This window comes from Fringilla coelebs, assembly GCF_963513975.1.
Source record: "Fringilla coelebs genome assembly, chromosome: 4".
NCBI lineage: Eukaryota > Metazoa > Chordata > Aves > Passeriformes > Fringillidae > Fringilla > Fringilla coelebs.
Genome location: NC_140032.1, coordinates 22,943,041 through 22,957,748, shown reverse-complemented (window position 1 = coordinate 22,957,748; position 14,708 = coordinate 22,943,041). Strand labels below are relative to the sequence as shown.

Below are 14,708 nucleotides of genomic sequence, written 5' to 3'. Positions count from 1 at the left end.
GGAAGGCCATCTGATCTTAATGGATGATTTAAGCTTAATGGTCCAAAGGAAGAAAACAATCTCCTTGAGTTCGAGTGCTGTGCAGGAATGTTCAAGAAAATGGACACAGGTTCTGGGTATGTAAGTCAGTTCAACCTCATGCTTTTATTCCCAAATTCACCCAGTGCAGAGGTCTGTAAAAGCTCTTTCAGCACATGCTGTATATTTTAATATATATTCTGTTCCTCACCCTGACAGTGACCAAGATGACAGTATATCACTTAATAAAAGCCTTTGTTAAAATTTTTATATCAAGCTTGCAAGCAAATTTGGCAACTTTTAAATCTTAAATATGAATTAAATAAAATTCAACTGAAGACTACTAACAGAAGTTTCTAAGGTCAAAGATTCTGGAGTGGTATGTACTCCATATTTATCAAACTGCAGGAAAAAAAATTATTACGTTGAGAGTCACATTCTAATTATTAGAAGTCTGGAAACTGGCATTTTTCTGAGCTGCCCAACGTGGCATGAATAACAGAGAAAAAGAAATGAAGTGCCCCACTGGGATTTGGACATTTGTCAGAAAAAGAGAGAGAAAAAAAGGCAGATGCTTCTGAAAAGCCAAAATCCAAACACTTTGTGAGTATTAGACATGTAAATCCACAAACCAGAATGAGATGTCTTTATTGAGCTGTTGACAGCCAACCACTAACAGGTACAAAACTGCTGCGACATCAGTCATCAGAAGTACTAAAGGGACTTGCTGTGAAACAGATGTACACAATATGGTTCTATATAATAAAGCTGCCTTAGGGCTGCAAAGTGGCAAATATGATAACCATGTTTCCAGAAGGGATACAAGTAAGTACAGATGGCTAAACCTGAACACCTCAGTATCAGGCAAAATAACACAAAATATGACAGAAAACATAACTAACCATCACAGCGAGAATAAAAAACCTTTTCAAAGCTGTTCATCAGTGATTTTCAGAAAACTAAGATTTCTGCATTTCTCTAAGTGGCTAAAGTTCTCACTACTTAAAATAGCAAATGAAGTGTTTTCATGGATATTAGTAGAGGGAACTTAATCTTATTCTTTACTTTCATACCTTCAATTGTTTATTCTTTTCACCCAAAGGACTGCTTGTATCACTTCACAGGGACACTTTGTGATTATAAAATAATAAATTAAAAGCTGCCTTTAACTGCCAGTGTGCAATGCTATAGAATTGCACATGGTTTAAAAATATGTAAAAAAGAAATCAATTAATTCCTATTGTCCTAAATCAGACACTCTCAGAGCTGCATGCATGAAAAGTAAGGCTTGTACACAACATGACCAATTCAGACTTTCAATATATTTTTCTGATGGACAAGCAGCATGTAGTATTTAAAGCAACACGACGTGTGAATGTGAGTTCTGAAACAACAAGATGCAACCTACATTTTCTACAGTTTCTAGCCCACTCAACCTATAAAGAATTTCTCACAGCACAGAGTCATAGTCTCTGAAAGCAACTTTATTTCATTTAAAAAGAAATGCAATTTAATCTGCAAGCTCTTGAAACTAAAACTACTGTAATTATTCCTCACTCAAAGAACTTAAAATGGGCTTACTAAGAGTACTTTTTTTTCAAGTTTTATTATTTACATAGGTCCTTGTACTAAAATGCTTTCAGCATTTAACAGCATTTACAAATGACATGAAATCCTAGTAACTGCAAATCTGATAAGGAGAAAGGTAGTGCAGACACCCCAGTACTAAGAATTTCTTAGTGAGCCATCCTGTAATTCAGAAATTTCTAAACATCTTTTTCATTATTTAACAGAGATGTAATATTTGCCACCTTACAGCTTAAGAGGCAGACAACAATTACTTACAATTTTTTTGCTTCCAGTGTTACAGTTTCACAGTATTTCCTGAAGACTTTTTAAAATGTATCTGCATCTCTGCTTGCAATAGTTTTGGCAAGTTGTTAAATTTTCTAATTTAATTTCTTTCCACTACCTTTAACTCATCAACCATAGAACTAAAAAGCTTTTAATTATATTTGCTGTCAGATAGCCTAATATCACATGATCATGAAGCAGAACTTGATTCTGAAAACATTAAGACTGTTTTAGGCACTTCAAATAAGTTTACTCACCCACTAAATGTTTCCATATTAAAATCAAAGCTCTAACATCTTAATGCATTTAAGAAAGTAATAAATAAAAAATATAACAGAAGAATATTGTTTTAGAAATATAAGTATATATTTGGAGATGAGATGAAAAATTAAAGATAAAATAAAAAGTAAAATATTATTTTGCTTCTGTATTTCATCTTGCTATTTTCCTAGTCAGTTGCTGAGTGGACATAATTTGATTTCAGTACATATTTCTGGGATAAATTCTGTACTTTCAGTTTCTAAAGATGTTTCAATTACAGCCAATTAAGTAAAAGGAATACAGCAGGGGTTACTTAGTTATCAATTAATTAAATTTTCAACAAAAGACTGATTTTCTCCTTGTCAATTGCCTTACTCTGAATTATGTTTGTAGAAAAAGTGAATGACAAAGTCAAGGCTACAACTGAGAAAATCCTGGTTTTGAATATATAATAATTACTATGGAAATAAATACTAAAATTCTTGGTAGAGAATCTTACTATCCAGCAAGAGGACATCAGATTAGAAGTAATACACAGAATGTAGTGCATATGATTTATCACTATGAATTAACTAAACTCCATTTTTCTTGTGTTAATGAATTTTACTTATTATTCAGCTACCATAAAAATTCTATTTTCTTCATTTAAGAGAGAATTATCACTAAACAAACTGAAAATCATAAAGACAAATCCTTTGACTATATAGTAAATACTAAATATTACTAAAGAAGGTCCAGCAAGGAAAGATAAGATAGGAAAAAACAAATAAAAATAATCAAACCTAGTTTACAAACTTGCTATCAGGAAGTGAATCAGAGAATCACAAAATAAGAGTTGGAAGGGACCCACAAGGATCATCAACTCCAACTCCCAGCACCCCACACGACATCCCCAAGGATCACCATGTCCTTGAAAGCATTGTCCCAATACTTCCTGAACTCTGTCAGGCTTGGTGCTGTGATCACTTCTCTGGGGAGCCTGTTCCAGTGCCCAGCCACCCTCTGCCCCTTCTTGTATCCTAGGATCAGAATATGCTGCAGTTTACAGAGACACAAACTATCAAGCCTATACAAGATGCTAAGTTCTTACATGCAGCTCTAAGAATCCAGATCAGTATAAATTTTATGATTCATCACTATCAATATAATTATACTGCAGACATTATGCCCATTGTAACCACGGTATAAACTAGAGAGAAACTGAACAATTTACTTGTGGAGCAAGCAGAGGCAGTCTAATGTAAGCCAGGAGTTTACTGAGATCTTTCCTTCTCTGTTCCAAATCGTGTCGAACCCACGTAAGTAGTGCATTCAGTATAGTTTCTTCATTAGGAATATTCATGTCATCACTTGCTAAAAGCTTAGCAATTTCAGTGGCTGGCAATAACAGAAATTCCTGATTTCTAATTACTTCCATGAAGTTTTCCTGAAAAAGAAAAGTATTTTAATAGAGGCAGCATCATACTTTGAAGACATTTTATGGAACACCTGCTGTATCCTCCACCCTTTTCCCTCCCTTTACGCTCTTTCAGTTGTCCCACTGGAGTACTGGCCTAGGAGGAAGACCAAAAAAAAAGTTTAAGTACTGAATTATTTTCATCCCTGATCATTTCTCCAACTCAACCATTTAGTCCCACAGACAGATGTGCTGAAACAACTGAGTGAAGTGTACAGACAAATAGGAACGAGCCATAGGTTGTGGGTGTTACTATCTTGGCACTGCAAAGTGAAGAAATGCTTTCTGATAGACAGTTTAAAAGATGCAGTTTGTTCCTCTTGTCAAGCAAAGAGTACAACACACTACAACAACTGGGCACAGGTAACTGTTTTCGTTACTGCAATATGAAAATGTGGCAGTAAGTTTTCAGAGAAAATAAACAACACTAACAATTTTATTGTTGATTTAAAATTGGTTATTTTATTTTGCTGTTTCATAGGCTTTATACAATTGGTCTGATTTGACTGGGGAGCAAAACATACAAAGAATCCACAATATTACACATGCCTTGCTACACTAACAATATTTATTCTGATAGGATTCAATCTTCTAACTTTCATCCTGTCATTTTCAGCAACAAATCCTTACTTCAAAATAAGAAATTCATAATATGTAACACATCCTATGCTGATATCTGATTACTTCATAATATGAGAATTGGCAGCATATTCTGTGAGGATTCTGATCAGTTTAGGCTGGAATAGCAGAAGTATGTAGAAACACAATCAGCACCATGAACACACAATCAGCACCATTACAGTGAAAAACCTGGATGTAACAGAAAAGCGTGATATATTTCTATCCTTTCTCCCCATATACCTTTACAAGGCAGCAAAGCAAAGGAAGAAAAAGCAGAAAAGTAGAATTACAACATATTCTTGTATTTTGGTAGCTCAAACTGCAGCTAAATTCACACAAAACTGACAGTAGCTTCCTGATGATAACAATGTTACAATCAATTTATTAAATCCACTGTGGATTGCTAGATAGCCAGCTGATGAGGTGCTGGTTTTGGTCTGCCATCACATGCACCTCTAAAACACCTGGAGAACAAAATGTGTTAAATCCACAAACACGGAAGTCTAAGTGGGCCTAATATGAAAATCAGCCTTAGTGCCTTGTTTAATGATTTAAAAAGAAAGAATAGCATGCTAATTAAAAAGCCCTGTAGATTAGAAGCACATATTGGAAAGAAAAATGATTTTTAGGTCAAAAAAGGGGAGAAGGTCACAAGAAGAAGCAAGAGATGCACTGCAAAACAGGTCTGAATTTAGTATTTAAAATGGCAACAAAAACAAAAACAGTTTGGCATTATATATGCAATGGGCATCATGACAACAAAGCAAAAAAGTTAATACTTCTTTTTTATTGCTTAGCCTAATGTTCTCAAAGCTATACCTCAGTACTCCAAAGGTACTGACTAAAAAAAAAAAAGCTAAGAGGAAAAAACTAGGTGTAAATGGTCCATCTTACATGAAAGCCAGATGTACATAAATGGCTACAAGATTTAGAAAGGGAAAGATCAAAGTTACCCCACTCCATGGGTAATTTTGGAAATCAGGAAAATTACTCAAAATGTTATAGGTGTGCATAATTCTACTTGCGGATAGAATTTGGAAAGAAAACTTTCAAAATATTTAATATCTGAAAAGCTTTCCTACAACAAAGATCCAATTGTCTACACAAAAAGGTACTTCCAAGTGAGAGCTATAGTAGATTAGAAGGGAGATAGAGTTGTTTTTTCCTCTTTAATTAAACTATTTGTATTACAAAATAAAAGTAAAATTGAATAAATATATGAATTAAAATCAGTGAAAGGAACTGTACCAATATTCAGAAGCACTACACATGCATTGCCATTTATTTCACTCTGATATTAAATGCCTGGCAGTAAAATTGAATCTGAGAAGCGATCAAAATTATTTCCACAGTTTAAACACACAGTTCACAGGAATTCATATTCCACTGAGTTCATTTGTTTCCATTGGCTTCTTTTTTGTTGGTTCTTTTTCCTAGAGAGTATGCAAGCAGGAGCTGTGCTTTTAGTTTTGCTGAATGAACAAGCAGTGAGCTCTGACAGAGAGAAACACCAACACTTACTACCTTAAACTTTCCAAATTGTCTATCCAGATCACAGGAAGAGGAAGGGGAAAGCACTTGCATGAAAAGTTCTTTTGTCTCTGGAGGCAACAACAAGCTGATCTTGCATAAATCAATCAGGGATCCTCTTTGGAAAGCTTTTTTCCAACTTGATTTCATCACTTCAACAGCTCATATATGTAAAAAGCCTGATTTTCCTTCTTGTTGCTTGTAGACCATTGCTTTCTGATGGGAACAAGTTCAATTTCCTCTTGCTCCCATTCTATTTTTAAAGCAGAGACTCCTTCTGAGCAGAGTATCAAAGCATTCCACTGGGAATACATGCACTCTTTGTCCTATGTCTGTTTTTTTTATAACCAGAATCTGAAAATTCCTCTTCCTTTACAGACAGAGATTCTGAAGACAAAAAGAAGGAGCCAGTGTATCTCCTAGCATTCTTAACCTCCTCATTAGTCTTTTCTTTCCTTCTTCTTATGGGAACTCTCTGTGGAAGAACAGGATATTTCAGAGAACAAATGGTCTGCAGTTTCAATCCCTTGCTTTCTGGTCCTGAAAGTAAACAGAATTTCCCAACCCCAAAATTAGCTCCTCAAAGAGCTTGGAAACTTTATCAAATAAGTAGCTTGAGGCTTATGTATTAACCAAGACAGGGACATGCAGTCCTCATGCTCAATGCTGGATACTGCTCATTCACATCATAACCTCAAATTCATTCTTCAGCAACTGCAGAGTGATTAATACTGATACTCTTAACCACAGATCTGCCTTGGACTTGGTACAGAACAAAAAAATATTAGGAGCACATAAAAAATAAGATGCCACGATGTGTATTTCTAAATGATACTTGATCCCTAGAGTGGGATGCAGTGAGGGGGTTAGTCTCCCTGCACAGTGTCAGAAGGTTGAAAACCTTGGAGAGCATCAGACACCTGCAGCTTGAGAGGGGCTGAGGCTGCCCAACAGGCAGCCCTAACCATGGGGCTCTGTTTAAACTCTGAACTTGGGCAACCAAAAGACAAGAGGTGTTTGACTCACAGGATCTGAATGAGAGCAATCAGGAAATGTTATTTTGTCTGCTGACTGCTTCAGTCCACTGGTCAACTAAGTATGAATTCACTAAGAACTGAGCTAATTGACTTCCTGGTAAACTATTAATAGTCAAATAGCTGTCAGATACCACCTTCTTCACTTTTACTCAGATTTGACTGATGTGTTAAACAATCAACCAGCCTAATACTTGCACTGTGTGCAGGGCTTGTTGAGAGTACAGTATTGTAGCTTGACTCCTCGTAGCACTGTTTCTGGATTCCAAAACAGGCTGAGCAGCATGCAGAAACCTATTCAGTCTTGACAAGGCAGTAATGATCTATTGTGCTAGGCAGGACTGAGGGAACTTGAAAGACAAGGATATATTGGGTTTTCAAAGGTGAAAAGAAAGTGAGCGAGTATTTTCCAAGTCAGTTGATTACTGAGCAGGATATTCTGGACTACAATTTCAGGTGCAAGAATGTAAAATCCTTGTTTTAGGCAATATCACAAACTTAGGTTCTGGCCCTTATGGACAGAAAGCATTTAAATTTCTTCTCTCTTCATGCTCTCCACTAGGAAAAGAAAAACCTGTCCTGACTGTTGCAAGAAAAAAAGGACAAATAATCCCTCTTTAATTCTTTCTTTCAAATCATAACTCAACAATTGTTTGTTACCAACTACTGCCTTACAGGAGAAAGCAAGAAAAGGTGTGGCACACCTTTTCTTCTGCAAAACTACCTAGGTTTCTGTGCTTGGATCCAATCCGTTACTCTATTTTTTTAAGTTTTTCTTTTTATACATCCATTGGCTTGCTCAGAAAACACACAAATTCCAAAACTAACTTCTTAGAATCTCATAATACTATCACTGCTCATGTACTTTCTGAAGACTTCTGATGAAAATCAAAATGACTTTTCACTCTGCTTTAAGCATGCACAGCTGATCAATAATGATTAGACAGAGACTAACTCAGGCACCATCACACAAAGTTTTGAATGTCTGCTCTTTCTTTTTTCACTGTAAATCATAAAGTAAAATCTGGCTACTGAAGAAGCTACTGACACTTACCTAAGAATACCTCACTAGTCAACACAGATATTTCATGTTCTGGAAATAACACAGGCTAGCTTTTCTTCATCTCAAAGTATTAACTTCCCCATTTTGTTTACTTTTTTGTGGAAAAGGATCTATTGGTTTTCATTCAAGGTACACTATCAACTGTTTCAAACAAACAAGATGTCAAAAAGGGGTGTTTATTCTGACTTTGAAGACAGCAATGAAAATGTGCAGAAGGCATTTTGTGCAAAAACACCGTTACAAATTTGTTAAAGCAAGCAGATACAATACTGACCAGTCCAATAAAATTCCTAAATTTATAACTGTATGCCCCAAATACTATATATAAACCACAGCAAAACAGGGTAACCTTTGCTCAAAAGATATCTTTACTCAGATACATTTCATGATTATATCAACTCTATTTTAGAACTGTGATGTGTAAAAATCAGAGTTGCTCTTTATACAGCATTAAATCCACTACGAATCGCTTCAGTTCAGTTCATGTTTCACTTCATGTATATTGAGGATTTTTCTAGCTTAAGTTTGTAGTGCCAATAATCGACCAGTTTTGATAAATTGTTTTGACAGAAGGGAACAGTTTATCAACTGTCAACACAGTAAGCAATAAAGTAATGCACCACTTCAGTCCTTTTAGCATAATATACATCTGTAATATGAAGAAATGCAACATTCAAATCCTTCTTTTTTTTTTTTTTTTTTTTTAATCACTGATGATTTCCAATGACTAATGTACTTTACTCAGACAGAAGGACCCTATTAACAAAGGTAGACTTAATGGGACAACTCACTGATTCATCCTCCAGTTTAAACAAATGCTCATTTCACCTGAATTTCAAACTTCATGTAAAAAGGTATTTTAATGAAGCAGGTAAGATGATTACAAACGTATTACATGTGTAATAAAAACCTTTAAAGCAGAGAAGTTGTTTTACTTGTAAAAATACTAAATGGCAATCAGGGTTTCTTTTCTGTCAAAGAAAAACTCATATAAAATAACATGTAAATTAAAATTTAAGTATTTTATACTATTCAGTAACTTCTACTACATGTATTTTAAGAGAACCAGAACTATTAACTGTACTCAGTATAATCCCACACTGTTCTATGCAGCCCAATGCAGCATAAAAATAATTCCCTGTTTTAACAAAGAGAATTTTGCCAGCTACTACAGGTGCACTTAACCCTTACATTCTAATACTTCTTAATGGAAAGAGCATCAAGTATCTAGCACTTACTAGTGTTGAACATTTTCTTTTTTCAAACAGCTTTTAAACAAATGAAATTACTTGGGGATTTATTTTAATTGAAGATTCAATTGGACTAGACATTTCTATGTAGTTTCCATAGCAACATTCATTTCAAAATAAAGAAGCTTCTTCTCTATTACTCATTATTACTAAAATTCAATTTAATGTCTCTGTTGGAACTAAACAACATTAAAAGAGGCCTTGGGAAAAATTCATCTAGCACAACTAATTAGTTTTGAAAATGGCTTTTTAAAATCCACCTAATTTGAATTTCATTCACATCAAAGCCTTAAAAGCAACAATTTTGCCACTGAAGTAAACAACAGCCACAAGGCACAGAACTATTTTCCTCTGGTCCGAACAAAAGCTAGGTGCTGCATAAGAATGGCTTTTAGAAAGTTCACAGCCCCTATTTTCCCTAATTTTCTTTAGTGCCAGTCAGAATACTAAGACTGGAATGCCAGCATTCCCCTTTAAGGATGCATTAGTCTTATAATTCTTACTATTCTAATCTTGGCAGATCACATATAAAGGACATGACAATAGCCCAGACCAAAGTATATGTTTATTCTGAAAAAGAACAAGTAGATCAGAGGAGGGAGTTTCTCTTTTCACATATTTTTTCTATCACTGGTCTCACTCAACATAAATTCTAATACTCCTCAAAGGCATAAGCCACATTTACTTTACTGTTTCACTGCACATTCTACCTAACTGCAGTCTCCTTATTTTTGTTTTTGCAGTAATGAAGACCAAGAATAGAAACACGTAAGTTGCAATCTGCACCTTATTTATTGATCTGCTTCAGTAAATTTGTGTGTCCATGATGTTAAATATCTGAAAGACCCATTCACTGCAGAAGAACATTGTCTTGTATATGGGAAAAAAAACTATCTTAAGTTTAAGTTATACATACTAAACTATATTAATTTAAGCCAAGAAGAAGTAATTTTTTAAATGGTTTTAAACCAGGAAAACCCAAGGCAGCAAGAGGAAGAGCCACAGATTTCTAATACTAATTACAAGACATAAATTACAACTCTTGGATCTAAGTCAATAACTTAATGGCAAGGTAATGCCATGACACACAAGCAAATGAAGTACTATCTTCATTCCCACATCTCTTATGCAGTATCTACATGCCCTCACTCAGATCCCAAAAGCTTACTTAGGCAAAATTTCATCAACAAGTGAGCAAAATGCCTCACAAAACTGCAAAGAGCAGATGAACTGACTTGCTTCAGAGATAGTTCTTCTGCCTTCTTCTGATAACTTTACTAAAATACACTTGTGAGAAGACAAAAAAGAACATTTTGTATTAAAATAAAAGGACGACTATTAAGCAGATGAAGTTTACTTAAGTTGGTAGGTCTGAATTTCTATAAGTTAACTCAAAAAATATAATTGGCAAGTTTGTATTTAGTCACATATTACCTAGGATTAAATTCTTTGATGCCTGACATCCTGTTGCTAAATTATTAAGGATGATGCAGAATCTATATTGCTGAACGCCCATATTTATCCCCCAAGTATATCTTAGAAACTGATTACTCCAGTTCATTACAAAAAAGGATCTCTATACTTCCATTTAGTAATTTTGTAATAGATGATGGCAGCTTCCACACTGTGAAGTCTATAGTTTTTGACTGTCAGAAAGAAGAACAGGCTTTTGAAATATATTATTAAATGCATACGCTACAATTCCATTTCTATTACAGGGCACTTATACTTGTGTATTTCCTTCCAACTCTAAACCAGCAACTTTGCAGCTGTTTTGTCATTTTTCATCATGGGAACATATTCTTGTTTGGAAACTATGAAGGTTTTCTGGTGGAAAAACATTAGTACTATATTTAGGAAAACATTCTGTATTTTCCTTACTAATAAAGGAGATGATACTTAATGTAACAACATACCATAGTGTAATTGTGAGCCACCTTGTGCAAGTCAGTGCAACCCTGTGCATCAGCAAAAGATCGGATTCCAAGGCAGTTGGATGGGTGAAGCTGCTTCATGAGGAATTTACAGCATGCTTCTACAACCTGAGAGAGCTGAAGAAGGCAAGCTGTAGACAACAGGCACTCAATGTTATCTTCTTTTAATTCAAGGCGACCTAGTAACATCAAAAAGAAAATCACATTAGTTTGCTCTTATAGTCTTACAAATTCCCTAAAACCCCAAGGCGACAGAATTATTTACAGATTATATGACAGAAGAGAAGGCTTAGAAAACATCACCCTCAGCATTACATAACTAATAGTTTTCAAAATTAGTATCTATAATGACGTAAGAAAAGGGAATCCTAATGAGATTCCTTTTTTCTCAGTCATGATACATTTAATAGATACACATAATTTGTTAACTGACTGAATGTAGTATTAGCAGAGAAACTTTATCCTATCACGTTATCTCAGGTAACAGCAATGAGATCTAATTGCTGTCTACAGCTTTCTCACCAGGGAAGTGGGGGAAAGGCACTGATCTCTTCTCTCTGCTGACTGGTGACAGGACCACAAGGAATGGTCTGAAGGGGGTTAGGAAAAGGTTCCTTTTCCATTAGGAAAAGGTTCTTCCCCCAGAGGGTGGTTGGGCACTGGAACAGGCTCCCCAGGAAAGCGGTCACAGCACGAAGCCTGACAGAGCTCAAGAAGCATTTGGAAAACACTCTGGGACACATGATGTGATTGTTGGGGTGCTCTGTGCAGGGTCAGGAATTAGACTTTGAGAATCCTTGTAGGTTGCTTCCAACTCAGGATATTCTATGATTCATATTTATTTATTTATAAAAATTTAAATAATGTGAATAATTTGTAAAGAGCATTTGAAATCTAGTAATGGAACACAATGCTCACATGAGGACAATTCATTAGATGAAATTCCCATTTTCACTTCAATTACCTGTATATGCATATTGAACCAGAGCCCACAATGCCTTTGGCTCCACACCTTCCATCTTGATTTCTTCCTGTCTTGCTTCCCTTACATCATTAGTGAACATTGCTGCAAAGTAGTCCGAAACAGAGGAGAGAACCAATCTGAGTACAGCATGCAGCACAAAAGGAGAGAAACAGAAAAAAAGAAAAAAACCTTAGTCAATGTGATGTTAGTTAATTCATGATTCATGACTTTGCCCTTTGAAGAAATACTCTAGTGAGAAAAACATTTAAAAATTTACAAAGTTCTCCATGCTCTAGTTTCTCTCTATGAGTAATGAAGTACTGATACTAAACCTACATTTGCTACTGATCTAAACTAATTACCCTTTCAAAGCTCAATGACTTTTAATAGCCAACACAGACATAAACACCCCCAAAACCACATAAATTGGAAATTAAGTATAAACATACATTATTAAAATAAAATTGAATTTATTGTCATTTATATTATGTTAGATATTTTATTAAATGTAAAAGAATGACTTACCAGTCCTTTTCAATGTGCTTTAAAATGCTTTTACTCTTGGTGCACACATATACATTCAATTACTAATACTGATAACAAAACCTGTCACAGTAAATGTGGAGATGATACAGAAAAATCTCTTTTTTGAGTATCTATTTAGCCTTTTTTAATTATCCTGACTATTTTACTGTGTAAGTAAATATGTTAGTGCACAACAGACATTTCTTTGGATTATTGAGAGTAAAACACTCATTACAAATAATAATGCCACTCTGCAAAATGTGAAAGAATTTCAATGTGTTCAGAGACTGAGGTAAAGCGAAAATTATATGAGGCAGGAATAGGAAACCTACCATAACTATTCAGGAGGAATACAAGACCTCCAGAAATGGCCTTGTGTCCTAGATCAATTTTTGTGCTGTAACAGTTTGCTGTTGCCTTGCCCATAGGGATTTCAATATAAATACATGTGGTATATGTATGGATCCATACAAAAGGCAAGCCCAAGAACCCAGCCTACTGCAAATACATTAAACAGCCCATATGCATACATTCAACTAATCTAATACTTCAGGCAGTTTATGCTGTGCTGAATCATTATACTGGTGTGTTAAAATGGCAGAGGTCAGGAACCACAAAGCAGAGCAAAATTAAATTAAAAGGTGAGCACCAGTGCTTAGGGGAGAATTTACAGGTACATATACAAAGTAATGAAATACAAGGAGCAGCCTTTTAGTTAATTAACTGCAAAGTAATAAAATTTTGACTAATTAATCTCACAATATATTTTCTTGTGAGCTTTCTGATCATTGACCATTTGGTTGGGCTTACAGAAAAAAAAAGGGTAATCTTTTTTCTAGCTGCTGAGGCAACAGAGTAGAGTTACAATTGCATGGGAAAAAGATTAATTTTATTTTAACACCTTGTATGATTGAAGTTTTGTCAAAAAAACCAAAGTTCTGATCTTTTAAAGCAAAATTAAATTCTGTTATTGAAATATGAGAATTATTCTGTAGCTGACTAGCTCAGAAAAATAAGAAATTTCTGCCAAGGTACGGCCCTGGGCATCACTTCTAGGCATTTTAACCTCAGGTTTAACGAAATCTGCATCTAAATGAAAATACTGCCTCTCAGAGATCTATAGAAGTGGAGTAAATTAGAGAGTACATTCATGTAAGTATCAAAGCAGAATTTCTGCAACTGCTTTTGATGCTAGAAAGAGATGACATGATCAGATTTCTACGTACGAAATAGGGGTTCTCACTGGAAAGGAAAGTGGTTTGAATAACCCAATTATCTCTGCAGGTCCAATTCAGAATTTAAAAAGGCAAAACAACCAACTTAACATATTTACATCTGACTGCTCTGACTTGGAACTTCTACACAGGACAGAGCTTGAAAAAGACAGGTCTTCTGCAACGGGAAATGGAATTTAATACTTAGTCATATCACAGTTTGTTTTTTTCTTTTATTTTCTTCCCCCAGCAGTGCTACTGGACTAGATAGCTGCACTATTATTTAGAACATTGGACTGTTTAGAAACAACTGCTGAAAAAATGCCAAAAAATAACACAAGTATCCCAATGTCTTCTATCAGAGGTCTGATATCTGCAAATTTCTCCCTGTAAATTCCAGACTCAAGACTCCTCTGAAGGAAATTAACAGAAGTGTATGTAATCCATTTACTATTTTTGCAAACATATTCAGATCCATGAGGAGGTATACATGCTTCACAGTGGTAAGTGCTTTCCAGAGGGTGACTTGCATATGCTGACAGAGGACGTGACGCCCAGAAACAGTTTAATACAGGTAATTTGAAAAAGCACAAATTATCCTGAGAGCAGTTTTGCAATGATTTCACAATGAAAAGCCTTAGAAGAGGTATCTACACTTTTCTCTTAATTCAACTAATTTAGAAAAAAAAGTTCTTTCAAAGAAAGAAATGGGATTAAAATATACAGTGACAATGCATCAAGGTGACACTGAGCTAGGATAGAAGAAAACAAAGGCAGACTTTCAGCCAACTGGCCTTTTCTTTTTCCCACTAGTCAATAAAAATCAATTACTGCTAAACACATGTGATTTGATAGTCTCTTGTCACTAAATACCGACAAAATCCAAAATCCAAAATTAGAACCATCTACCATGACAGATTATTATATTTTGAAGAGTTTTCCACTGAGAGCCAGTAAAATATGTGGCACACTTTAAAACCCGTA

General features: G+C 35.0%; 1 protein-coding gene across 3 annotated transcripts in view; it reads right to left on the bottom strand.

Moving 5' to 3' along the window:
* The window catches only part of KLHL5 (kelch like family member 5), a gene marked incomplete at its 5' end in the record, with an annotated part of 48,085 nt that overhangs the window by 9,838 nt on the left and 23,539 nt on the right, over positions 1 to 14,708 (bottom strand). For all 3 annotated transcript variants that reach the window (XM_084204243.1, XM_084204242.1, XM_084204244.1), the window contains 3 exons: positions 3,347 to 3,559; positions 11,004 to 11,200; positions 11,986 to 12,122. In XM_084204243.1, coding sequence (XP_084060369.1) covers positions 3,347 to 3,559; positions 11,004 to 11,200; positions 11,986 to 12,122 — 547 coding nt within the window. The remainder of the gene's footprint in view (positions 1 to 3,346; positions 3,560 to 11,003; positions 11,201 to 11,985; positions 12,123 to 14,708) is intronic.